Source organism: Podarcis filfolensis (assembly GCF_964270895.1).
Source record: "Podarcis filfolensis genome assembly, chromosome: 13".
NCBI lineage: Eukaryota > Metazoa > Chordata > Lepidosauria > Squamata > Lacertidae > Podarcis > Podarcis filfolensis.
In genome coordinates this window covers 1,075,161-1,102,075 of record NC_139615.1, presented here as the reverse complement: position 1 = coordinate 1,102,075, position 26,915 = coordinate 1,075,161, and the positions used below count along the sequence as shown (strand labels likewise).

General features: G+C 49.4%; 1 protein-coding gene across 5 annotated transcripts; it reads right to left on the bottom strand.

The window, feature by feature from the left end:
* Nucleotides 1-6,361: 6,361 nt before the first annotated feature.
* LOC310746895 (2-acylglycerol O-acyltransferase 3-like) lies at nucleotides 6,362-26,548 on the bottom strand. 5 transcript variants are annotated; one of them, XM_083581126.1, is made up of 8 exons: nucleotides 26,250-26,548; nucleotides 25,421-25,516; nucleotides 24,082-24,261; nucleotides 16,129-16,199; nucleotides 15,727-15,931; nucleotides 14,121-14,292; nucleotides 9,566-9,768; nucleotides 6,362-9,028 (listed from the first exon to the last, which is right to left on the bottom strand). In XM_083581126.1, exons 2-8 carry the CDS (start codon nucleotides 25,485-25,487, stop codon nucleotides 8,874-8,876), a joined length of 1,053 nt encoding a protein of 350 aa, XP_083437252.1. In that variant the 5' UTR covers nucleotides 25,488-25,516; nucleotides 26,250-26,548; the 3' UTR covers nucleotides 6,362-8,873. The 5 variants fall into 5 exon arrangements, with proteins under 5 accessions (XP_083437252.1, XP_083437254.1, XP_083437251.1 ...); XM_083581128.1 differs by having other exon boundaries at nucleotides 24,082-24,189; nucleotides 26,250-26,535; XM_083581125.1 differs by lacking the exon at nucleotides 26,250-26,548 and adding an exon at nucleotides 25,743-25,943.
* Between the last annotated feature and the right edge of the window lie 367 nt (nucleotides 26,549-26,915).

Sequence of the window (26,915 nt, the reverse complement as noted above, 5' to 3'; positions counted from 1 at the left end):
CGCAGGAGGGAGAGCCAAGCCCCTAGAGCTGCGAGCGCGAGAAAGAGGGGCGGCATCTGCGGCCAGTTTCCGGGTCCCGGAGGATGGGGAGTTGTCACGCCGCAGAGCTATAAATACAGAAGGAACGCCTGCGCCGATTTTCCGGGTTTTATTTCTTCTCTCGCTTTATTTTAATTTTTACAAAAAGTTTCTAAAGAACATCACATTTTCTTATCTTATACAGTATTTTGGGCTTCCATCAACCACATCTGAAGATCACATAACACCGGTCTTGAAAGACCTACATTGGCTCCCAGGACGTTTCCGAGCACAATTCAAAGTTTTGGTGCCGACCTTGAAAGCCCTAAATGGCCTCAAAGGCCCAGTATCCCTGAAGGAGCGTCTCCACCCCCATTGTCCAGCCCGGACACTGAGGTCCAGCGTCGAGGGCCTTCTGGCGGTTCCTTCATTGCGAGAAGTGAGGTGACAGGGAACCAGGCAGAGGGCCTTCTCGGTGGTGGCACCCGCCCTGTGGAACGCCCTCCCACCAGATGTCAAAGAGAAAAATAACTACCTGACATTCAGAAGACATCTTAAGGCAGCCCTGTTCAGGGAAGCTTTTAATGTGTGACATTTTAGTGTATTTTTGGTCTCTGTGGAAGCCGCCCAGAGTGGCTGGGGAAACCCAGCCAGATGGGCGGGGTACAAATAATAAATTATTATTATTATTATTATTATTATTATTATTATTATTTAATCTTTAACACTTAATCTGCATTTCATTAATTTCACTATTGCTTTTAACAGTCCTTCACTAATAATTCCCCTTATTCTTTTCTCTGCCATATTTCGCATAGTCCTCAGGAACTAAGTATTTGTCATTACAAAAGGCTGGCCAGGCTCCCCAGGGTATCCAATCAAGTGAGCATTAACAGGTAACCTGCCAGACAGGAGATAAACAACGCATTCAGATTTCTGCTGTAGAACACCTTTTCTGTGATGTAGGTATGATGTTTCTGGGGGTGGTCTTGGACTCCAGGGCAGGGAATTTAAAATGTCTATATAAGGGTGGGCACACCTTGGTTCGGGGTCCTCCTCCATCCTCCTGCATGTGAGGGGAGCACCCTGTTGCAACAGTTCAGTAAAGATCAGACTAGCTGCTTTGCTTTTCAATATTCTCTGCTTGGCCTCTGTTCTTTTCTCCTCCCGATGGAGAACCTGCAAAGGACTCTCTAAGGGCTCTTGTGTCCCCCATAAGGGAAGAAGGGCAGATTTTCGTTTATTACACTGCTTAGCTCTGCAAATGTGCCAGCAGTTTTATTCCTCTGTTGGGGGTGGAGGTGCAGGACCATTAAGCCTTTGATTTTAAACCCTGCTTTAAAATGGAGGGGTGGGATTCATCCTTGCACCCCTGTCCCTTGCCCTTTTCGCCAGGGGCTGCAGACCCTCCAACATCCTGGAGACCAAAATCCCCTGAGTTTTTGTGTGAAGGGGGGGGGGGAGATGCTCGTTTTTCCGGCACTCTGAAGCAACCCACCAAACTCCCGCCAGAGCACTAGACTGAAAAAGGAGTGTTTCGGTCCAGCGTTCTGGCATAAGCCAGAGTGCCAGACCAAGAACGCGGGACGTTCTGGCATCGCTTCAGAAGCCGGGTTTGGCTTCTCTAATTCCAGAATGTCCCACTTAAAACGGGGCAGTTGAGCGGTAGTCAGAATCTCCTTTCTTGCAATTTGAAGCCGTGTGAGTCCTGCTCTCCACAGCAGGGGGAAACAAGCCTGTTCCTGTAGTGATCAGGTGGGATTACTTAGAGCAGGGGTCTGCAACCCGCGGCTCCGGAGCCGCATGTGGCTCTTTTACACCTTTGCCATGGCTCCGGGGCGGATACTAGCGAGGGGAGAAGGCGCATTGTGCACCCCGACACTCCCCACTGTGGCGGGCGCTGTACTGGCTGTGACGTCGCATGGGGGCGGTGCGTGCGTTAGTCACGCACCGTCCCGACATCACCTTCCCGCTACATTGTAAGGGGCATGTACGCTGGTCACTGCATTGAAAGGGGGCATGTACGCCGGTCACTGTTTTGAAGGGGAGTGAAGAACACACACACACAAAGAAAGGTAACTTGCTAATTTAACGTTTATTTCTATGAGGAGGAGTAATTCTGAGGGGTCAAACAAAGAAATAATAAGAAAGTGACAAAAAAGTTATTTTTATAATGACGAGTTTTGCGGCTCCCAGTTTTTTTTTCTTCGGAAACGGGTCCAAGTGGCTCTTTTTGTCTTAAAGGTTGCAGATCCCTGACTTAGAGGAATTATGAAAATATGGAGCAAGCCATTTGTGTCAGCATCGAAAGCATTGTGTTGACTGGGTTTGATTCATTGACCATAATTTCTGATCAAATCCCACCATCCTCTGCACCTCTGCCATTTGCTATTTGTCTGCCTGACAGGCACGTATCAGCATTCTGAAACACAGGCCAGTTGTCCACCAGGCATCCCGGACCATAAGGATAGTAGGTAGCTTCTCTGATGTACCTTTTCTTGGTTTTGTTAATCTTAGGGCCAGGAAATAGGTATCTTTATCACCTCCTATGTGAAGCTATGGTTTTCCCAGTAGTGATGTATGGAAGTGAGAGCTGGACCATAAAGAAGGCTGATCGCCAAAGAATGGATGCTTTTGAATTATGGTGCTGGAGGAGACTCTTGAGAGTCCCATGGACTGCAAGAAGATCCAACCTCTCCATTCTGAAGGAAATCAGCCCTGAGTGCTCACTGGAAGGACAGATCCTGAAGCTGAGGCTCCTGTACTTTGGCCACCTGATGAGAAGAGAAGACTCCCTGGAAAAGACCTGATGTTGGGAAAGATGGAGGGCACAAGGAGAAGGGGACGACAGAGGACGAGATGGTTGGATAGTGTCTTTGAAGCTACAAACATGAGTCTGACCAAACTGCGGGAGGCAGTGGAAGACAGAAGTGCCTGGCGTGCTCTGGTCCAGGGGGTCATGAAGAGTCGGACACGCCTAAACAACTAAACAACAACAATGTGAAACTATCTTTCCTTGTCACCCTTCCTCTCATGTTTACTGCTTGTTTATGACCTCCAGGTTTGCTGAATGCATTCCTCCTTTTAGTCCTGTTTTATTTACCCCAGAATGTATGCATGCTCACATTAGCTCTTTGTAGTTTTAACTTTAACTTTGTCCCCACGTGGGGTTTTTTTTTAAATGCCGTTGCAGGAAACCTCCCCCCCCCCAATCATTCAGTTTGTAACAACTCCACACACACTCACACACTACATACGCTACGCTTCTGTTATAAATTCATAGAAAATCAACCATACATCGGATTTGCACTGTTCCACTTTTATGTTACTCCATGAAGGAAGGACTACAAAATGGGGAAGGTTTGATACAGGGCAGCCATAATTCCTTCACCATCCCAGCACATCCACAGGAGCCCTGCCCAGTTGCTATGCCAACCCTGATGGTCCCAGACAGAAGACCATCAAGATCACAAAGAACTTGCATATGGGAGTGGATTCAGCATGGACTGGAACAAAGGACAAAGATCAGATCTTCCCTCTGGGGGCAGGAAACTGCCAACTCCCCTTTGTCTCCTGGAAGTGACTCGTGGGGAGGGGGGGAGAAGGGAACCAGCCAGGTGACAGGACACTCAGGTTACCACCACAACTCCTCCCTCAATCCCTCCTTTCTGTGATGTATGTATCTGAGGGGTGGTCTTAGGTTACACCCCTTCTGTGATGTATGTATGATGTTTCTGGGGGTGGGGGGCTTGACCTACAGGGTGGGAATTTCAAAAGTCTTTATGAGACCTTGCACAGCATTTTTTCTGTGTCTTTCCTCTCTCCTGCAAGTGAGGGGAACACCCTGTTGCAACAGTTCAATCAAGGCCAAGCCTACAGGCTGCTGTTTTGCTCCAAGTTATCCTGGTTGGTGTCTTGGTTTTTGTCCAAGGGAGCCCTCGGATTTTTCCGGTAACAAGTCCAACCCCGCTCCCCTCCACAAACCAGGTGCACAAGAACATAAGTTCAACCCCCTATACATAGACAGGTGCATTCACAACATTCTGCCAAAATAAGGTGAGAAACCTCCAATCTCCTTGTAACCTGAAAACTGACCAATCAGGAGCCACTTCGTTTGACAGCCACCCAATCAGAAACAGCGCTGGCAGCCCCTTAAACTTCAAATCCCCTTAATGGACAATGGCCCTTATAAGAAGAGCTGCGTAAATAGCAGACAAACTCTGCAGCGCTCTGAAAAACCCTCTGCAAAGAGCAGGTCAACATCTCACCCATCGAACAGCAGGGCTTAAAACAGAACCATGAAATCATAGAATTGTAGAGCGGCAAGGGACCACGAGGGTCATCTAATCCAACCCGGTGCAACACGGGAATCTTTTGCTTTACGGAAAAGCTCAAGATACAGGTTGATCTATCCACACTGAGTTGTTATCTCTGAGAAACATAGAAAATAACAGGATATATTTACCCGAATTCTTCAAACTTAGGCAACCCTTTAAAAATTAGCTGATGAAGATGAATACGTCGAAACAGGGCCCTGTTCTGGTTTCTGATCCATAATTGACTTCTGACTTCTGCTCAATGATTGAAACTCAGACCTTCACGTCAAATTTGACTATGGACTAAGATGAACTTTTCTCTATACTCATAAACTCTTATCTCTAATACTGTAACGAATCATTGTATTATACATATGAGTTTGTAATCTTTCAGTTCATAATCTCTATTTGAGTTTGTAATCCTTGTCAGAATACTTACTTTTGAACGGATTAGTTTTTGTTACTATTGACTATTGATTTGCGAGTAGGGACCACTCTCACTATTGAAACTTATATTGGCCAGAGTTCTTGGTGTGCATTTTTCTTGGTGTATTTAATAACAGAACTCCAACTTATTTAATGTCGTTCTCTACCGGCTGAGCTTTCCCAGGTTTGTGGAAATCATCAATTAAGTCAATAAAACCCTATTATATGAATGGAAAGCAATGGAAAAACACTGTAAATATCCAAACAAACTGTTTTATTTTGTACAGGAGGGTAAAACAAGAAATACAAAAGCATAAATAAAGTGCTGGGCAGAGCAGGGGTGGCCATAATCCCAGAAGCAGAAGAGCACCAATTTGGACCTTTTCCTCTCAGCTGTCAATGGGCAACACCAGACCTGATAAAGGACAGACAGAAAAATAATACTGTATACTCACAATATTGGCACAAGAGACTGGATGAGCAGAACTGAGCTGACATAACTGTAATGCCAAAAGGAACGTAAAATATTTGCTCCGAGAGGAAAAGGCAGGCAATACACTGACACCTTGACTGACAGCTGACAGGTCATGGCCTCAAAGGTCTGTCTGTCACTCTACCTGTTTTAAGGTGAAGAATAAGGTTTGAATGATGCTTCTCTGAAATGAATTGTAGGGGGGGAAATGTAACTTCTAAAAGGAGTTACATGCCTTTGTTTGGGGCTTATTCTTTCCTGGCTTAGAGGTTGAAATCTTATCACAACAATAAAGAAGGGGCTTAATAGCTGCTTCTTGCTTTCCTGTACCTGGTCACTTGATTTATCCTGACTGGTGGAAGGACCTCGCGGGGAGCACTGCAACCAGGGATACCCAGATTTCAAGTCACCTTGGCAACCACGAAAGGACGATGGGGCTGAATAGCCGCTTTTTGCTGGCATTTATTTCTCTGACCTGCACGAGGACCTCAGGGGATAACAGTACCCAGATTTCCACTCAAAACCAGGGTACAAACTGGGAGTTGCCTCGGGGCATGCACAGAGTGCACACGATGGGTGGGCAAAGGGGGATGCTGAACCGTGGCCCTCTCTCCCATCCCCCTTTGGCCTGAGACTCCTGGCACCTGCCTGCCCTTCCTCCACCCGACCCAGGCATGTCCTGCGTTGCTCCTGCAGTCAGAGCCCCTTGGGAAAACAGATCCCCAAGCCCAGCTTAAAGGTAAAGGGACCCCTGACCATTAGGTCCAGTCGTGGCCGACTCTGGGGTTGCGGCGCTCATCTTGCTTTATTGGCCGAGGGAGCTGGCGTACAGCTTCCGGGTCATGTGGCCAGCAGGACTAAGCCGCTTCTGGCGAACCAGAGCAGCGCACGGAAACGCCGTTTACCTTCCCGCCGGAGTGGTACCTATTTATCTACTTGCACTTTGACGTGCTTTCGAACTGCTAGGTTGGCAGTAAGCCCAGCTTACCCTCCCTCTTTTTCCTGGCCAAAGAGCAGGGCCCCTGTTAAGGAAAAATCTGGGTGCGAGACTGCTCAGTTCCCCAGCTGGTCTGGCAGAGCCCGCGGGTCCCTGTGGAATAAAGGAAGGAGTCCAGCCAACCGGAGCAAATAGCTGTAGACCAAAGTTTATTGCGCAGTAGTTTCAAAGAGCAAATTTTGAACCCCGAGGATGGGGTGACAAAGACTTTTTAAACTTTCCCACCACATCCCAGAATACAGTTCGTACAGCATCATTGCTACATCACTGCCATGTCACAAAAGGGGAGGGATTAACCTTGGCAAACATGTCCAGACAAGTCCTTGGTACAAGATTAGCATAAGCAGACGTGGCGGGGCAAGACTCAGGTATAAGATTAGCATAGACAAATATGTCTTAAGTACCACCACCCAAAAGTACAATAGAAGTTCCTTTGCATGTCTGGAGCCTGAGGCGAGTCAGGTGATGAGATTTGGCTTCCTTTGGCTAACCATGAGCCCAGCAATTGTCAAATCTGAGAACTTTCTGGAGTCCTTTTTCAAGGGGAAAATAGCTTTGGAATGGAGGAAACTGGGAAAGGAGATGATTTTATATTATTTTAAAGCTAGGTAACTTCCCTGAGCTGTCAAGTTGAAAGGATACACTCAGGCATAATATTTGTAATATTTAACTTTAAAGATGTGCCCCCCCGTAATTTCTGTAACAGCCCCCATTTTCCGTGTAAGAGCTAGGCCTGCATGTCCAAATGATCTTTTCTCTTGCAGACAGGCAAGCTCCTAGCTGCTCACCCGGAGGGCATGTGGGCAGCAGCCTCAAGCCAGCGCCATGGATCCAGGGCCTGTCAGGAGCTCGGCCTACACCCAAGTAGGACCCTGGCAGAGAAACATGCCCGACTGGCATGTTCTCTCCCTCCTGATCGATCGTTCGGGAGCTTCAAAAGCTTTCTTCAGCCTGGACCGATGCCAACCGACACCGGCACACTTAGGGATCTGCAGAGTATGCACATCATGCGTAACAGAACTCAGCATTTTGGCTAATCTACTTTATTTACATATAAACACACACGGAGCACCGCAACATGGCTCCCTCTCTTTCTAGCAACAGACGGCAAAGAGGAAGAACAAAGGACAATAGTCCCACATCACAGAACACAAAGATCCTGTCTCCGTCACTTCCCACTCTGTGGAGTCAAAACATACACCGTCATGTAAAAGACAACAATCCCATGACTGCAATCATGGAGCAGGTATTCTAACAGGGCCACGGCCTGCTTCTCTGGCTGCCGGGCCCTGCAGACCTTGCCTTCATAATGCACATGTGAATGAGACAACCAGCCTTGGGCTCCGCAGGCGAGCACAAAAAGGGGGTTCGGGCACCAAGGACCCAAAATCAGACATCAGGCACGGCGCCTTTTATTGGAAACGGTGTTGTTACGGTAAAATCTGGGTGCGAGGCTGCTCTGCCACCCAGCTCGTTGGACTAAGTCCGCAGGTCCCTGCGGAGGAAAATGAGCTCAGCCGGAGACAGGAGCAAGCTGCAGAAGATCCAAGTTTATTGCGCAACAGGTTCAAGGCGAGATTGAACAGCGAGGAAGGGGTGACATGAACTTTTAAAACTTCCCTCCATGTCCCAGAATACAGTGCAAAATACATCACAGTTACATCATGAATACATTAAGAAGAGGTTGGGTTACACAGATTACATCATGAATACATTAAGAAGAGGTTGGGTTACACAGGATTAACATATGGAGGAGGGAGGGGGAATATGCAGAGCTGGAGATATGCGCAGATAAGCACATCCTGAGTGCCGGTGATGAGAAGACAATGGTCCATGTATGCATAGTCTGCCACCTGGCATTGCCCGGAGGAAAGGCTTGGCAGAGGGATTTGACAGGATTAGGGTCTTCCTGAGAGTACGTGACACCTCACTTGAGGGATTATGGAGGACAGGGGAGGTGTCATGGAGTCCTAGAGAAATTGAGCCGATTGGCACCAAAAGCAAGAAAATCGGTGTTGTGGTTGATTTTATATGAATTTTTAAAGATTTTAGCCCATTTTATATTGACAATTGAAGTCAGAAACAAAATGGATACATTGTAGCGAAATTTGACAGTTTTGTGAGTTCACAAGTTTCGGTTCCATTGTTCTCCCAGCGGAGAGCCGTCAGCAGCTTGTCAAAGGTTAAATGAGGCGTGCAGGAGCTCGCTGAGCTAGCTCTGCAAGACGAATGCATGGTTCTGATTGGGTATAACGCACCCATTCAAAAGATAGGAAATACAACTTTATACGGTCTACCCATAGTAAAACTAGAGCGGGAGGGAAGGCATAAGATTTTGGGGCTTATTTCGCCCGTAATAGCGGATCAGTGTAGGAAAGGGGGAAAAGGCACTTTATTTATGGGGCTTGGGGTAAAGTGTGGTGCTTGTGCAATGGTGTGGGGGCTGAGGGGTCCATGTGGGGCTGGGTGCCCTTGAGGTCATCGCCTCGGACCCTCTGGTGACCAGCGGAAGGGTGAAGAAGACATGCCCCCCCTTCCGTATCAGTGTGTACAGATGGGGATGGGGGGGCAAAGTCTCCCGCGTGTCTCCCCCCATCACAACCTTGCGTCCCCTGATGCTGCTTCAGGTCAAGTTCGGGTCCGTCTAGGTGATGAGGAGCTGCTGGGAGGCCGGGAGGCCGCAGGATTCTTTATGGGCATCAAAGAGCTCCTTCAGGGCCTCGATGTAGAGAGCGTGGAAGCTGTTCACCTCGTCCTCGGTGGGGCGCGGGCGGAGCGGGACCGGGATAGGCTTCCCCACTGCAGGAAGGAGAAGAAGCATGGACAGTTGGGGGGGCTGCTCTGCCCCTCGCCCCCACCCCATGGCAGCCAGGGCCTCCCCACCCCAGCAGCTTTGCACCCTGGCCTTGGGTTTCAGGGGTGGCTTAGGTGCAGGAATGGAGGGGACCCCAAGGGTCATTTAGCCCAACCCCTTGATTAATGGCCAACCAACCTCTGCTTAGAAACCTCCAAGGAAGGGGAGAAGGAAGTCGGTGTGTGTGTGCACGCACACACGCAATCGCAGCTCCCTCCATAGCAAGCCCCATAAAATGAGGCGGCTCGTTTGATTTCTGCATTGCAGAGGGGTTGGGCTAGATGACCCTTGGGGGTCCCATTCAACTCCACAGGTCTCCGATTCAGTTCGAAGAGAGGGCGAAAGGGAGATGCACCAGAACATGCTGTTTTGTACGATGCTGAAGAGTTTATGGCTCTTTGCAAGCAGGTTGGTGAGCTGGGGGGATTTTGGGGTGCAGGGCGAAGGCTAAGGAAGGAACGGGGAGCCTTGTGGGTCCTTACCCACCACCGTGAGGGGGGCAGCCATGGGCTGGATCCCCCAAGAGGTGCTGGAGAAGAGGCCCCTCCCGCTGAAGAGACAAGGGGCCAAGCCGGTCAGCTGCTTGAAACCGAGCTGGAAGCGGCGAGCGAAGCTGCCCTCGGGGAAGCGGATCTGTCGGTAAATGTCATTCTCCCCGAAGGTGTAAACGGGCACCAGGTCAGCCCTGCGAGGAGGAAGAGGAGGAAGAATTTACTTTCTGTTTTGAGAGAGGGAGAGCATGTCGCCACGCTCTCCTGGGTCGTTGATTTATTTTGCTGCTGTACAATAAATCGCTTCTTAGAAGAAGAAGAAGAAGAGTTTGGATTTGATATCCCGCCTTTCACTCCCTTTAAGGAGTCTCAAAGCAGCTAACATTCTCCTTTCCCTTCCTCCCCCACAACAAACACTCTGTGGGGTGAGTGGGGCTGAGAGACTTCAAAGAAGTGTGACTGGCCCAAGGTCACCCAAGCAGTTGCACCTAATCTGGTTGCCCGGGGCAATGGCCTTGGTCCAACGTCACATCATTTGGCGGTTTCCATGGCAACAGTGAAGGACAGCGACCAGAGCAATGTACAGCGCTGGGTGATCGACAGTGGAGCCAGTCATCATCTGCTGCCATCTGGTGGCCAAATGCAGAACTGCAGAGCCGTTTCTGAAGGAAAAACAGTCACGCTTGCCGATGGATCCAAGAGACACCTGACAACTGTTGGCTCTGCTTTTGTTCCTTTTTTGCAGGCTGAACTGGAAGCATTTGTGGTCCCAGGGATGAAATGCTGTCCATGGTCTGTGTCTTCTCTAGTTAGAGATGGGTTTAATGTTTGCTTTGAGAATAATGTATGCTCTAGTTCCAGGGGTGGGAACCAGTTGGTCAGTGTTGAATGTCAGAACAAGCTATTTCTTCTGGAAACGTCTCAAGCAGGTAAGGGTAACACTGGGTCAGCAAAGGCACTGTGTGCAAATGTTCCCACTCACTGTATGTGTCATCATTTGTGGCACAGGAGGATGTCCCGCTGCAATTGGGGATATGTGAGAAAAATACCAGGGTGCATTGAGGGGTGCAAAATGAAGTCATGTGCCAAGTTCCTGGATTGCAGAGCATGCAAGAAGGCAAAGGTATAAACGTGCAGTTATCCTAGGTCTCACGGGGTAACCAAGAAACCTTTTGAGTTGGTTCATGTAGATATTTGTGGCTCTATGCCCGTTGCAAGTCTGGGTGGGGCTGAATATGTTTCAACCTTGACAGATGATTACTCCAGAAACAGCTGGGTGATACCTCTGAAGGACAAGGGTGAAGCTGCCACCGTGCTGAGGGAGTGGGTCACTGCAGTGGAGCTCCAATTCTCACTGAGGGTTTCCAGTTTCCAATCAGACCGCAGTGGGGAGTTCACTGCGTTGCAGAATTACTTTTGCCAGAAAGGGATACATCACAGTTTAACGGTTCTGCACTCACCACAGGAAAATGGGGTGGCAGAAAGGCGGAACAGAACGCTCCAGGAAGCGGTGGAAGCGATGCTTTTTTATTATTTTTTTTTCTATTATAAAATAATATTTATTGCTTTTAAGGATTACAAAAAAGGAAAAGAGAAAAAAAGAAGACAAAAGAGGGGGAAAAAGACAATACAATATATAGACAATACAAAACACAACCTAAACCCATTAAACTAAACACATTAAACTAAACTAAACAAAACCCAATCCCTACCCTAATCCTAAAAGAAGGAAAAAAACAAAAACAATTTAAAAAACATACATCACACCTTTTCCATACTCTATCTTTCATTCCCTTGTTTCCTCGACCTCCTCTCACCTCCCTTTTTGTATTCCACTTCTGTTAATTGTTTCAGCAAATCCTTTCCATCTTTCTCTAATTTTTATCATATTATAAATAACCTATTTTTTAACCTTATTTTCCATTAAAACTAAAATACTTATATATGCTTAACTCCTTATAACATTTCTGCTAAGGCCATAAAATATCATTCCACCATTTTCCTATCGCTCATTAATTTTACAATATTTCTATATATACACTTTAAATTTTCCAATCTTCTTCCACCATCTCCTCTCCCTGGATTCGGATTCTGCCAGTCCTTTCCGTCAATTCCATATAGTCCATCAACCTGGAGATCTTATGTCCGAGGCTCTTAACTCTTTTCCAGGTCCCTTCTGCAGGTCTTCTTCATATTCTTTAATGCTAAAGAGCAAATCTCGGGAAAACTCCAACCTAACAATACTTTTATTCCTTCTGGACAGGTCAGCCAAATTTCCATAGTTGAAGCTAAAGTCCATAAAGTATTTCAGGACATGTTTCAAGATTCCTCCAAATCCAAAGGCCCCCAAAACTTCAATCTCCTCCAGACCCAAGTCCATGTCCCAGAAGTCAGTTAATCCCTGCATAGAGGGATCTTTCCAACTTTCCTTCTTCAATCCGAGCCGGGATCCAATCCTCAAAATCTGACTTTTTCTAGATTCAATCATAAAAGGCCTCAACTTGTAGTCCTCAATTTGCTTCTGTAAGACTAAGGATCCTGCTTGTATTACTTTAGGTGCTTTCTCCTTCTCCTCCACAATTTGTCCTGCCAAAATAGATTCCTGTACCAAGTCCTGAATTATTTCTGTGTTGGTGCTCACCTTTTGTCTCAATCACTTTCTGTTCCAAGTTATGAATTTTAAAAGTCATGTCATCGGTCTTCTTATGAAGCTGTTCCAGCGAATAGCTTATCTTACATAATACAGTCACAATTGCTTCTCCTGTCAACATTTTTAAATGGTCCAAGGTCAATCTCTGGTTCTCACAATTCCTTATCTTGCAGCTGGTGATTCCCCAGTTACACTCCTGTAACAGTTTCAAAAGCTCCTTCTAGAGGGAAACAGTTTCCACTTGTATCAATCCTTTCAAACACAACTCAAACCATAAAAATAGTTTCAATTTTCAGTTACTTTTCCTCCTTTTTAAACGCAGAAGAGGACAATGGAAAGAGTATCTTTCTCTTATTTAGCTAGCTGTCAAATATGTTCTGTTCGCAATTAATGAACTCTTTCTAGCAGCCCGTTTCCAGGTTTTGAGCAGTGGTAATTTGATTTTTCACTCTCTCCTGCAGGCTCTCTAGGTCCAAAATTTCCCCCCTCTTCTCCTGCTTCCAAGGGGTTTTTTGTAATTTTAACCGGTGGAGATTTAATCCTTTGCCAAAAACTTTCAAAGACTTTAGCTTGTAACGTCTTTGTTTCAATATATTTACAAAAGCGGAAGGCGGACTTCCTGTTTAAGACCTTCCCACTTCGGTGCCAAATTAAGGTATTTAAAGATCCAATTTTCCGTTCTACTCACGGGTAGTTGTTTAAAGTCCAATTGTCCACAGGAAAAAGTCAGCGCTCTCTGGCAACAGCAATGCGGCTTCACTCCGTGAAAGAAGCAGTCAATTCGAAGCACCGCGCCACTCACCCCACGTTGCTCCGGATCCCCAAAACAGGGTTTCCCCGCGGGTAGGGGAGGCGCAAACGGTGCCAGCCGAATCCCAGGTTCACAAGCTTCTCCCGCTTGTGATTTCAGTGGGTCTCCGCCTTCGCCGTGGCGGTCAGACCCTGCTTTCCACGGAGCAAGTTCCTCCCGATCGGAGGAGCTCCGCCATTGCCGGAGGCGCCAACCCGGAAGCAATGCTTTTTGACTCAGGCTTACCACACCGCTTCTGGGCGGAAGCTTGGGAAATGGCAAATTTCACTCTGAATCATTCCTACAACTGTTTCCTACACACACGCTATCTGTTATAGTCTGCTGAAGCCGGGAGGAGCAGAGTGGCACATCAGAAGAGTGCTGGATGCCAAAGCACTCAGCTGTTAACAGTCGAAACAGACGTCCAGCAGAACAGGTTATGGCTCATAACTCACAGATGGAATGTCAGGTCAGGGAGAGCACTTAATCCAACCAAGAACCTTTGAGGAAGGCTAGGCTGTGGGAAGTCAGGGACCTTAGCATATGGAATTCATGGCCTGTTATACATTAAGAGAAAACTTAATTGGGAAAAAGAGAAGGTCCCAACGAAGGAGGAGTGGCCTTTGAAGGAAATGGACTAGGCAGAAACGGCAAAGCTCACAGCAAAATTAAGAGATCAGAATGATTAACTTTTTACAGAAGGGTGGAGGCTGTTTGTGGATTACTTAAAAAATATTACAGTCAAATGAAATCACGGACAGAATTCAAGATAAAAGCAGCAGAAGAAAAATGTCAAAATAATTGTACTAATTTTTTTGTAATAGATGAAGATACAGCACAGTAGAAAAGGTCTGAGTAAAAACACTGTAGGTGGAAAGTCCACTTATGGAACGGTGGAATTATTTGTTAGGAAGGTTATTGTGAAAACGTAAGAAAAATGTAATAAAAAATTATACAACAAGGAAGGGCAGGGACCTTCCATTCTCGCAATGGCTCATTGGGGCAAAATCCACCAGGAAGCACCGCCGTGCTCACTAGGCCCGAGATATTGCTGACCTGCGCCCAACACCCCCCCCGGACCCCCCTCGCCCCCTCGGTGCCCCTACCCGTGTTGCAGCGCCAGGCGCACGAAGCCCTTCCTCCCTTGAAGGCGGACGCGATGCTTTCCTAGGACACTGTCCAGCATCTCGGACGCGCCCCCCACCACGATGGCCACCGCGTGCCCGGGGGGGCCACTCAGGAGGAAGTCCAGGGACCTTTTGTTGACCGGGACCAACCCTGGAAGTGGGAGAAAGCAAAGGTGCTTGTGGGTGTGAAACATCTCCAGGGGTTCCCTGCTTTGCAGAGGGTTGGACTAGAGGACCCTCGCGATTCTCCTCCAACTCTGAAATTCTGTGAGTCGGCAACAGGGTTGCTGGCAAAGGATCAGCGCATCTGGAAGTGGTTGGAGGAGAGACGCTGTCTAACCGATTGAGGTTGAATCCTGACAAGACAGAAGTACTGTTTTGGGGGACGGGAGACGGGCGGGTGTGGGGGACTCCCTGGTCCTGAATAGGACAACTGTGGCCCCGAAGGACCAGGTGCGCAGCCTGGGAGTCATTTTGGACTCACAGCTGTCCATGGAGGCACAGGTCAGTTCTGTGTCCAGGGCAGCTTTCTACCAGCTCCATCTGGGATGCGGGATGAGACCCTCCCTGCCCACAAACTGCCTGGCCTGAGTGGTGCATGCTCTGGTTATCTCCCACCAGGACTACTGCAATGTGCTCTATGTGGGGCTACCTTTGAAGGTGACCTGGAAACTACAACTAATCCAGAATGCAGCAGCCAGACTGGTGACTGGGAGACCACATAACACCGGTCCTGAAAGACCTACATTGGCTCCCAGTACGTTTCTGAGCACAATTCAAAGTGTTGGTGCTGACCTTTAAAGCCCTAAGCGGCCTCGGCCCAGTAGACCTGAAGGGGCTTCTCCACGCCCATCGTTCAGCCTGGATACTGAGGTCCAGAGCCAAGGGCCTTCTGGCGGTTCCCTCCCTACGAGAAGTGAAGCTACAGGGCAGAGGGCCTTCTCAGTAGTGGTGCCCGCCCTGTGGAACAACCTCCCATCAGATGTCAAAGAGAAAAACAATTACCGTAGATTACGGCGTATTAGGCGACTGGGCAGCTGCCAATTTGGGGGGTTGACTTATATGGCCAGTCTTATACGCGGCAGCTTTGCTGGGCAGCAACAGTGGGCGGTGGGTTCCACTCCACACCGGGAGGAAGCCCCCCAGCAAAGCCGGCTTAGCATCGCTGTGTAGCTTCCTCTCAGCACAGAGCCTGCCACCCGCTGCTGCTGCCCAGCGAACCCATAACCAGGAGACATCTGAAGTTTTTAATGTTTGGTGTTTTATCGTGTTTTTAATATTCTGTTGGAAGCCACCCAGAGTGACTGGGAAAACTCAGCCAGATGGGCGGGGTATAAATAAGAATAATTATCATCATCATTTGCACAAACAAAGGCCCCTTTTCATTTGCACAGGAGCAAAGAATTGCAGGAAAAACAGACAATCTTGCTGGGGAATTCTATTCCCAGGGGCTCTGGGAGGGCATTCCTGAGAGTGGGGTGGTTCCTCCCATTTGATGGGCCAGGCAGGGTTCTTGAAGATGGTCCTTAGGGGAGGGGCCACCCCACTTCCCCACCCCCCAACCATTCCTCTCTGTTGGCCTCACCAAAGCTCATCATGTAGTCCCGGTAGACGGGCACGCGGAAGACCCCTGCGAGGGCGGTCAGGCTGGGGCGGAGGCCAGGGAAGGCGCGGGGGAAGCCCGTGGCCTCGGTGCAGAAGGCGGAAAAGGCCCCCGCGCAGATGATCCCGTGGGGGTGGGAGCCCAGGACGTAGTTCCGCGTCGGGGGCAGCTCGGCCGTCTTCACCAGCTGCAAGGCAAGAGGGGCGAGGCCTTTGGCATTTGGACCCCCACCTGAATGTCAGTGAGCAGATTCCATGGCCAGCAGCCTTTGACGGCCGCCCCCTCCTGCTTCTCTGTGATCTGGTCTCCGGGGGTTCCAGAGACCCTGGGCATCCTTCTGAGGAAGGCGGACCCTCCTTCGCCCTGCCAGCCCCCTCCTCATACCTGGATGGGGAAATAATCCCGGTGGAGCTCCCAGACTCTCCAGCGCCTCACCCAGTCGCTGCGGCGCCCACCTGCGAAGACAAGGGTTCAGGCAGGGGACGGAGCCAGAGAACTGTGGGGTTGGAAGGGGGCCCCCAGGGGTCATCCAGCCCAACCCCCTGCAATGCAGGAATCACAGCTGAGGAATCCCTGGCAGGTGACCACCCAACCTCTGCTTAAAAATTCATTTATTTAGTTATGACTTACTGATGCTTAATTTTAATGTTTATTATTGGATTCTAATGTATTATTGCATATTGCTTTACTTGGTATGTTATTTCAAAGTTATTCCAACTTTTTTATAGGATCTGATTGTTACTATTAATACTTGATGTTTTATTATTATTGTGTGTGTGTGTGTGTGTGTGTGTGTTGGAAGCCGCCCAGAGTGGCTGGGGCAGCCCAGCCAGATGGGCAGGGTATAAATAAAATTATAATCAATCAATCAATCAATCAATCAATCAATAATGAGGAGCAAGATGCTCCTTGGAGTCCCTTCCAACTCTGATTCCATGTTATATTTTGGGGAGGGTGTGGAGTTTGGAACTGGCAGGGTTAAAACTCCGTGGTGTCCTGTATCTGGGAGGAGCTTGACGCAGAGAAGTGCGTCACAGTGTGTGTCTGCATTCAGTCTTGCTTTCGATTCTGACTGAGACACAGCTCAAGCCTCAGAGGCTGCGTGTGTGCTTTTGGAGCACGGAGCAATGGCGGAGGTTTCTGATGGTTTTATTGCTTTGTAAATAAACGCTTCTAGAGATAAGAACCGAACTGTCTCTGGACTTGATTTATCCCTCATCTCACACGGACGCAGGACCGCTGCTACTCTGCTCTCCTGCCAGGTCAGCTCCCAAGCAGAGCCATGCAGGGAAGCCTGACTGGACGCAGGATTTATTTCCGCAAAGGTTATGGAAGTTACGTGTTTCCTGACAAGTGTGAGAAGGGAGGAAGGCTGCCAGCGTTGAGTTGCTGTGATCTCCTGCCAGGAAGGGCAGTGGGAGATGCTGGAGAGCGGAGCCAAAGGCCAAGAGGGACGGCTGCTTCGAGAGTCCAGCTTGCTGGCAGTGTGAGTACGCTGAAGCCCCGGGGGGAGGAGAATGGCTGCTGCACAGGCACTGCAGAGCCAAGAGAGCTACCCCGGTGAGAGACTGAATGGGGCCAACTGGGAGGCCTGGTCAAGAACAGCAAGGGGGTGGTTTGTGGCCATAGGGCTCTGGAGTCCAGTCCAGAAGGAGCCGGCCCCACCCATGCATGCTACTGCTCTGCTGAGTGAGAGAGAGCAGAGACAGCTCTGCATGTTGAAAGCAAGTGTGGACGCTTTGCTGTTGCCCCACCTGGAGGGCGTTAAATCGGCTCAGGCCGCCTGGCAGGTGCTGAGGAGTGTGCGAAAGCTCAGCAGGAGCCAAGGGCCGGGAGGAAGCCGAGGGCCAAGGGAGCAAGCCTCAGGCCGAAGTGAGAGCCAGACCAGAGGGGGCTGGAAGCCCAGAAGGGGCTGAGGGACGCCCAGAATGCCCAGTGGGGGCTGGGACTGTGTTGGGAAGCTGTTTCAATGCTTCGACACGTCTGTGTGGTGGACTGTGTGCTGGAGAGAGGCTGAGAGCTGTGAAAGAGGGCACAGGCTGCACCCCAAGAAGGAGTGGGGGGGCAGGCCAGGCAGGCCATTCCAAGAGCTCTGAGAATGCCAAAAGCTCTGAAAGATGTTTGTGCTTTGAGACGATGTCCAACAGCGCTGGGAAGCATCCGCTAGAGGCCCAGGCTGCCAAGGACACCGGCTGGCGTGGAATGTCAACAAAGCAGGGTCCCAGGGCCAGTTCCCAGGAAAGACGTGGGAAAGCAGCAGGCCAGGAGAAAAACAAAGACAAGGCGTCTTATCACCTCACAGCTGCGATGGTGTCTCTGAGAAAAGGCAAAAGCCTCAGTCGGGGGGAGGCTGTGGCCATGGCAACCGATGGGAGTGTGAGCAATGCCATGGCATCTTTGGAAAACAGCCAGAGACACTCTTTATCTCTTATTGTCGATTCGGGAGCGTCGCATTGCCTAGTGACCTCTAGAGGGCTCCTGAGGAACTGCAAGACAGTTAAAACTGGACGTTATGTCACCTTAGCAGATGGGTCTCATAGACCACTGACTGAATCTGGGTTTCTTTATTGTTCTTTTATAGATCATTGGGTGCAAGCTTATGTGGTCCCCGAGCTTGCCCACTCTCTTTTAAGTGTGCCAGCTCTCATGGCTGCTGGGTTCGATGTTCTGTTCTCTAACAATTTGTGTTCCTTCTACAGGGATGGGAAGAAGATCTACAGTGTCGAGAGAAAAGACAGGCTCTTTCTGGTGGAGATGCCCATTGAAAATGGGACTGGTGGGAAAATGGGGCTGGTGGAAAATGGGGCTAGTGGAGAGTCCATTGAAGACGCCCAAGGGCAGTGTGCTAATGTCCCACCACACCATGATTGTATACACTTGTGGCACAGGAGATTTGGGCACGTAGGGTGGTCATATGTGAGGAAAGCCACAGGCAACACAATTGGATGTAGGTTCAAGGCATGTGACAAATACCTAGATTGTCAAGCCTGTAAGCAATCGAAGGTCACAACATGCACATACCCCAGGTCAGAGAGGAGAACCAGCAAACCCTTTGAACTTGTGCATGCAGATTTGTCAGGGCCCATGCCGACACCTTCTTTAGCAGGATCTAAATGGGTTCTGGTTCTGGTTGACGATTTTTCGAGACATGCTTGGGTCTTTTCTCTTAAACAGAAATCAGAGGCAGCTGCACTGATCAGGGATTGGATCACAGCGGTAGAGCTACGGTTCTCTACCAGGGTGATTTCCTTTCAATCTGATCGCGGGGGGGAGTTCACAGGTTCTGCGCTGCAATCGTTCTTCAGGCAGAAGGGTATCAGTCATCGACTGACGGCCCCCCACTCTCCGCAACAGAATGGGGTTGCAGAGAGAAAATTTCGCACACTACAGGAATCAGCGAATGCTATGTTGGCAGACTCGGGTTTGCCACAGCGCTTTTGGGCTGAGAGTTATAAGACAGCATGTTTTCTGCAGAACAGGGTGTTCAATTCAAGTGTAGGAGACACACCGTACTTTCTGCTTCATGGGAAGCAACCGAAAGTGCATTTTCTGCGCACTTTTGGGTCTACGGCTTGGGTTCTCATTCCAAAGGCCATGCGCAGAAAGGGTGAGCCAAGGTCTAGGAAGATGATCTTTGTAGGCTATGAGCCGGGTTCAAAGGCGTGGCGTTTCGCATACCCTACTGGCAACCAGTCCAAGCTCCTTATTAGCGGCAGTGCTGAGTTTTGCGAGCAGAGTGGGTGGAAGCGTTTTCACGGGAATCCGGATGTTCTGTTAGACTCAGATGAGGAAGAGGAGGAGGACGAGGCTGAACCTGTTGCTGAGGTGCACAGTCCACAGCCACAGAGTCCAGAGCCGGGATCTCCAAGGGAGAGGCTCCGTATCTCTCCGAAAGGGAGTCCCGGGACCCCTCCACAGGTCTCTGTCAAGTCTGAGCTAAGGAGTGAACCATCCTCGCCAGCAGAACCAGCTGTACGCCCTAAACGGCGCAGCAGGTCAGAGGGGGATGTTTCTGACACAGAGGATAGTAGGGTTGATCCAGGTGAATCAGGCGCAGTTCCAGAATTCACGCTGAGGAGGTCAGCAAGATCAACCAAAGGGAAGCCACCTGAAAGGTATGAAGCCACGAGTGTCTGGGTTGGTGTGGCTAGATGTGAACCTGAATCCTTTGAGGATGTTCAGAAGTTGCCTCGGGAAGAAGCCAGCAAATGGCATGAGGCGATGCAGAAGGAGATGAACTCAATGGAGTCTCTTGGTGTGTTCTCACTCACTCAGCTGCCGGCCAATAAGCAAGCTGTTAGTTGCAGATGGGTTTACCGACTTAAACCCACAAAAGCAGGAGAACCACGGTATAAAGCGAGGTTAGTGGCCCGAGGATTCACACAGAGGAAGGGTGTCCACTTCACGAAGGTCTATGCGCCGACCTCGAGAGCGGAGACTTTGAGAACGTTTTTGGCGATAGCAGCACAGAGAGGTTGGAAGGTGAACCATTTTGATGTAGATGTCGCCTACCTGAACTCAGATCTCCAGGAGGAGTTGTACATGCTTCCTCCTCCAGGGTTTGAAGTCAGAGAGCCAGGCGTCGTGTGGCGATTGCACAAATCCATCTATGGATTACGCCAATCTGCCAGGAATTGGAATATGTGCCTACATGAAGCCTTAGAAGAGCTAGGTTTTAAGAGATCTCTTGCAGACAGTTGTCTTTACATTAGAGATTCAGGCTTGCAACAGCAAGTGGTTCAGGTGTTTGTTGATGATATCTTGATCATGGCACAGACAAGTGAACAGGTGTAGAAGTTTGCTAAGGAGCTTGGAAAGCGGTTCAAGCTGAAGCAGCTTGGAGATGTCATAAGAAACCAGAGGCTTTTCTCCTGGGCATGGTAGGCCAATCGGTGTCAAAGAAAGATAGGACGTTTTTTATGTATGCTACAACAGCAGCAAGAGTTCTACTAGCAAAGTATTGGAAGACACAAGAACTACCCACGCTGGAAGAGTGGCAGACGAAGGTGATTGACTACATGGGACTGGCAGAGATGACGGGCAGAATCCGTGACCAAGGGAAAGAGACGGTGGAAGAAGATTGGAAGAAATTTAAATTTTATCTTTAAAATTGTTGCAAAATTAGTGAGTGTTAAAATGTCATGGGTAAAGCATAGCAGATTTGCAGTGATAAATGATTGGACAAGAGGAAAGAAAAGGGTTAAGGAAAGGGATTTTATAAGTAATTTAGATCAGGGGTTGCTGAAAAAGTTTAAAACAGGGATGCAGAAAAGGGAGGCATGGGGAAGTCGTTGAAATTGGGTATAAGAAAAAAAGACTATGAAATTATACATGTTTATATGTTTGTTTGTTTGTGTATTGTTGTTTGTAATGTCTTATATTATATGTTGAAAAACCAATAAAAATTTTATATAAAAAAAGAGATGTCAAATCGTATTTAGGCGTGGAGATCACAAAAGCAAGTGATGGAAGCTTTTTGCTTCGCCAGAAAGGTCAGATTGAACAGTTGCTTGAGAAGTTCAGGATGTCTGATTGTGCAGGTGCCAGATCACCCATGGAGGCTGGATACGTGAAGGAGTGTCAGCAAGTAGAACGCGTGGTGTTCGAAAATACTGAACTCTTTCAGTCAGCTCTGGGTAGTCTGTTGTATCTGTCACAGTGGAGCAGACCAGACATAGCGTTTGCTGTCAATCTGCTCAGTAGAGAGGCTTCAAGTCCTAGTGTGCAGGCCTGGAATGGTATTAAGCGGGTGCTACGTTACCTGCAAGATACCAAAGACTTTTGCCTCAAGATGTCAGCTGAGGGTGATGTCAAGCTGACCGCCTGGGTGGATTCGGATTGGGCTAACCTTGAGGACCGCAAATCAGTGTCAGGCCCAGTGGTGAAGTTTGGGGACTCAGTGATTGGGTGGAGGTCCCGGAAGCAAAGTCTCATAGCGCTTTCATCTACTGAAGCTGAGTTCAGTGCGCTATCAGAGGTTTGCAGAGAGCTGGAGTTCTATGTGTGTTTGGTCGAGGAAATCTGTGGAGAGAATTGTCTGCCCGTTGTGGTGCATGAAGACAATCAACCATGCCTCAAATTGGCCGAGACGGGGCAATTCAAGGCGAGGACCAAACATTTGGACATACGGTTCCGGAATGTATGTCAGAGCGTTCATGAGGGGCTAGTTGCTCTGAAATACTGTCCCTCAACCAAGAACCTCGCTGATGGTTTCACAAAACCATTAACCTTCCAGAAGCACGAGGAGTTCTGTGAGGGTTTGTGTATGGGGAAAGCATTGTTGGCTATTGTCCCCAGATGCAGGACAAGAGGGGGTGTGGAGTTTGGAACTGACAGGGTTAAAACTCCGTGGTATCCTGTATCTGGGAGGAGCTTGATGCAGAGAAGTGCGTCACAGTGTGTGTCTGCATTCAGACTTGCTTTCGCTTCTGACTGAGACACAGTTCAGCCTGAGAGGCTGCGTGTGTGTGCTTTTGGAGCACGGAGAAATGGCGGAGGTTTCTGATGGTTTTATTGCTTTGTAAATAAACGCTTCTAGAGATAAGAACCGAACTGTCTCTGGACTTGATTTATCCCTCATCTCACACGGATGCAGGACCGCTGCTACTCTGCTCTCCTGCCAGGTCAGCTCCCAAGCAGAGCCACGCAGGGAAGCCTGACTGGACGCAGGATTTATTTCCGCAAACTTTTGATTCCTGTCAATTACAGGATTTTGTGTGTTTTTTATAGCAAAATTTAATAAATAATGATAAATACATAAATAAATGCAGCTGATTTTTCTGCCCTCCATACAGAGAGAGAGAGAGAGAGAGAGAGAGAGAGAGAGAGAGAGAGAGAAATGAAATGCCTTCTGCCATTGTGTCATCTATTGGAAGCTGTCTTGGAAAACACCGTATTTTTCGCACTATAGGATGCACTTTTCCCCCTCCAAAAATGAAGGGGAAATGTGTGCGCGTCCTATGGGGCGAATGCAGGCTTTCGCTGAAGCCTGGAGAGCGAGAGGCATCGGTGCGCACCAACCCCTCTCACTCTCCAGGCTTCAGGAAGCTATCCGCAAGCCTTGCAAGCCCGGCGGGAGTTCCCGCGGGCTCACAAGGTTTGCGGGCAGCAGCCTGCAGCCTGAAGCATGGGACGCCCTCCGGAGGACGCCTGGAGAGCCCCAGCGCCAGCCCCACAAGCTCAGGGGACAGCGGGGAGGCGCAGTGCGCCATCCCACTGTCTCCCGACGTGGTTTGGAGGCTGGCGGCGGGGAGAAGAGCGCTTCTCCCCGCTGCCGGCCCCACAAGCGCCTGGGGGGAAATAAATTTTTTTTCTTCCCCCCCCAAAAAAAACTAGGTGCGTCCTATGGGGTGAAAAATACGGTAGATAACAGTAAATAGCAGTGAGGAAAACAGGTTTGGGATGGTCACACGCTGCCCCAGTGGAAGGGGGTGACCTGGAGGAGGAGGGGCAGGGTGAAGCAGCAGCTCCAGCTGTGTGGGTCTGGGTGTGGGGCTCAGCACCCTTCTCAGACAAGGAGAGGCGCCTTTCACCTCTGGGTGGGGTTGGGGACAGTGCTGGATTTACTTATAAGCTAAACAAGCTCTAGCTTAGGGCCCCACAAAAATTTAAAGGAAGAAAACCTGGATGTACATTTCCGAAATATAAGATAAAAAACAAATAAAATAAAAGCTACCTACAGGAACAGTGTTTTGTGTTGTGTAGGCTCCTGTGATGTAAGTCATGGGCCTCGCCTGCTAGCCTGTTCCCTTAATTATCCCTGGTTTGTTCATTTCTATATATAGGGTACCTACGACCTGCATCTGGGACGCGGGTGGCGCTGGGGGTTAAACCACAGAGCCTAGGACTTGCCAATCAGAAGGTCGGCGGTTCGAATCCCTGCGATGGGGTGAGCTCCCATTGCTCGGTCCCTGCTCCTGCCAACCTAGCAGTTCAAAAGCACGTCAAGGTACCGCTCCAGCAGGAAGGTAAACGGCATTTCCGTTCGCTGCTCTGGTTCACCAGAAGCGGCTAAGTCCTGCTGGCCACATGACCCGGAAGCTGTACGCCGGCTCCCTCGGCCAATAAAACAAGATGAGCGCCGCAACCCCAGAGTCGGCCGCGACTGGACCTAATGGTCAGGGGTCCCTTTACCTTACGATCTGCATGGACTGTTTGCATGGCTTGAGATACTTATTAGGTCCGTCAATTACCATATAGCATATATTCAACACAAAAAACAGTGACAATTTGTTGTGGACAAAGGACAGCTGGACATATAAAGGGCCCCATCACCTTCAGTAGCTGAGGGCCTCATCAAACCCCAATCCGGCCCTGGTTGGGGAGAATCGAACTCACCTCTCTCTGGCGTATCCCAGTCGAAGATCCACCAGGCGAAATACAAGACGCTGATAGGCCAGTAGGAGGTGAAGAGCAGGTAGACCAGGAGAACGGAGAAGAAGGCACCTGGGGGGGGGGGGAGGAGATTCTGTGGAATCTTGTTTTTATGTTGTATGCTGGATATGTGATTGCAAAATTCTGATTTGAAAAACCCAATAAATAAATTTTAAAAAAATATGAAACCAATATCACAATGTGGACATCAAACTGGTTGTGGATGATATATCAATATATCGCCCAACACTACCCACAGGCAGCGCTGGGATTCAGAGCCCTGCCTGGGACCACAACCCCAATTTCACGGGACCCCCGAGGATGTGATCTGAAGCCCCCCTAAACCCAGAAGAACATTTTAGGTTGGAAGGGGCACCCCAGGGTCATCTAGCCCAACCCCCTGCGGTGCTGACTCCCTAGTCCAGACTCACCTGGCCCAAAGCTGCTTTGAAAAGAAGAGGGGGTTTGGCTTTTGGGGGAGGGGGGTGAAATAAAAAAATTAAGGTGTTTTATATATATAATAAATGTTCATAAATGTTCCAATCAAACACGTGCATAAATATATAAACCACATGTCTGAAGCAGCACAGGAAAACAGCCCTGGAACCATTTTGACTCCCAAACTGACCAAATGATTTCTCTGCAAGGTTGAAGGAAAATGGAAAAGCCTCCCCATTGTCTTTACCTTCACAAATCCTGTCTTAAGGGTATGTCTTTGTATGAATAGGGTGACCCTGTGACCTGGCTCAGGAACTAAGTATTTATCATTACGAAAGACTGGCCAGGCTCCCCAGGGTATCCAATCAAGTGAGCGTTAACAGGTAACCTGCCAGACAGGAGATAAACAACGCACTCAGATTTCTGCTGTAGACCGCCCTTTCTGTGATGTAGGTATGATGTTTCTGGGGGTGGTCTTGGACTCCAGGGCGGGCAATTTAAAATGTCTATATGAGGGCGGGCATACCTGGGTTCGGGGTCCTCCTCCTTCTCCTGCATGTGAGGGGGGCACCCTGTTGCAACAGTTCAATAAAGATCAGGCTTACGAGCTGCTTTGCTTCTCAGTATTCTCTGCTTGGCCTATGTTCTTTTCTCTGATTGATGGAGAACCTACAAAGGACTCTCTAAGGGCTCTTGTGTCCCCCATAAGGGAATAAGGGCAGATTTAAGTTTCTTACAGGGGCCTGGCCTGCCAGAGGACCTCCCAAGGGCCATGGCCCCAGGAAGAGGAGGAGGCCAAGCTGCCCCTCTTCCCTGAGCACCCCCTGCCCCTCCCTCCCTCCCACCCACCCAGCTCCCAACTTACCAAAGAAGAGGAAGGTGAGGACCAACTGGAAGACGCTAAGAGCCTCCAGGTATGTCTTCAGAGCCATCTTCTGACCCTGGGTTGCAGGAAGAGATCCTGGGGAGAAAATCCACAAGGGGGGGAGTTGGGGGGGGATGTGCAGCAGGACTCCAGCCAGGAGGGGCCCCTGCCTTGGCAGAAGGGAGAGCGTGAAGACGCAGGTGTGTTCAGCACAGGTGGCCTCTGACCTGCATCCCAAAGCCCAGCTGCTCCCCTTCAGCCGTGCCCTCGGGAAGGGGGCAGCATGTGGGGCAGGAGGAGGGGGAGGAGGAAAGAGCCTCACTTGTCCAGGAGAAGACGTTGTCCTATCCGTGGCTGCAATGCACAAGTCTCTCTCTCTGCCACCTGCACTTTGGTCCCCAGGTGGGCCTGCGGTAAGGATGCTGCTGTCACCCAGGTGAGGCAATGGGGACCTGGCTGAGCTCTCCTCCTCCGAAAGGAGACAAGCCGTGTCAGATTCTTTTCTTTTGACTCCCAGCCCTGCCTGGCACCTGTCTTCCTGGCCCTCGGCTCCTTCCCCTTGGCCCTCATCCCAGGGCCGCCCTGCCCTCTTGGCCCACAAGACAAAGGTTGGGGTGCCAGGAGCGATTGCCCCATCTGCCCGCCTCCCTTCTCCAAACCACGGAGGAAGCTGCGCTCTAGGAGGTAATAATAATAATAATCATCAAATTTTATTTATATCCCACCCTCCCCAGCCAAAGCTGGGCTCAGAGCAGCATAAAATGCAATAAAAAGCAGGGAACAACCGTTTTCAAAACAACAGACGCATTTCAAAAACAGTGGTACTTACGGTGGAACCATAAAGCGGTATAGTTACAAGGGACCCCCAGGGGTCATCCAGCCCAACCCCTTGCAAGGCAGGAATCGCAGCTTTGGTGGCACTGTAGCTCTAAGGAAGAAAGAGTGCCTCTGAGCAGGTGAAGAGTGCTCTGAGGATCCGCAGTTGCAGCTGCCTTCCTTTCAAAGGGACCAAGCACAGCTCCTCCTGATGGCCTTTAGGTGCCCCTGGAAGAAAGACAGGGTGAGAAATCACCAGGGTTTCTGAAGCACCCTGTGGGTGGGGGTCTTGGGTGCAGTTCAAAGGTTGCCCCCTCCTCCTCCTCCGTCTCCTGCCAGGCAGGGCAGTGAGGGGGGCAGAGGTAGAAATTATGCAAACCTTTCTTGGCCACGACACTGCTTCCTGCCTCAGGGCAGGGCAGCCTCTCTACAAATTAGCATTTATATATCCCATTACTTTCCTCCAGAAATCTGTAAGCATCAGACATTGCATAAGCAGACGCTTCAAAGAGGCGTATTCTCGTTTTTGGCACCTCCAGCAACACGTCCTTGTAGATCATCCCTTTCTATACTGATGTATCGGAGCCCAATATTATTTTTGGTTGTATAAGACGTAGTTTATAATCTAATGGCAGCTCTACAATCCTATCAGTGTTTTTAAGTTGCCCATATATACAAT

Bases quoted from the DNA above. Each gene is read 5' to 3' on its own strand.
- LOC310746895 (XM_083581126.1), bottom strand. From the start codon at position 25,487: ATGGCTCTGAAGACATACCTGGAGGCTCTTAGCGTCTTCCAGTTGGTC. The intron at 24,262-25,420 runs GTAAGTTGGGAG...TTTTCAAATCAG, and splicing joins CCTCACCTTCCTCTTCTTTG to AATTTTGCAATCACATATCC. The intron at 15,932-16,128 runs GTATGAGGAGGG...CTTGCCTTGCAG, and splicing joins GGGATTATTTCCCCATCCAG to CTGGTGAAGACGGCCGAGCT.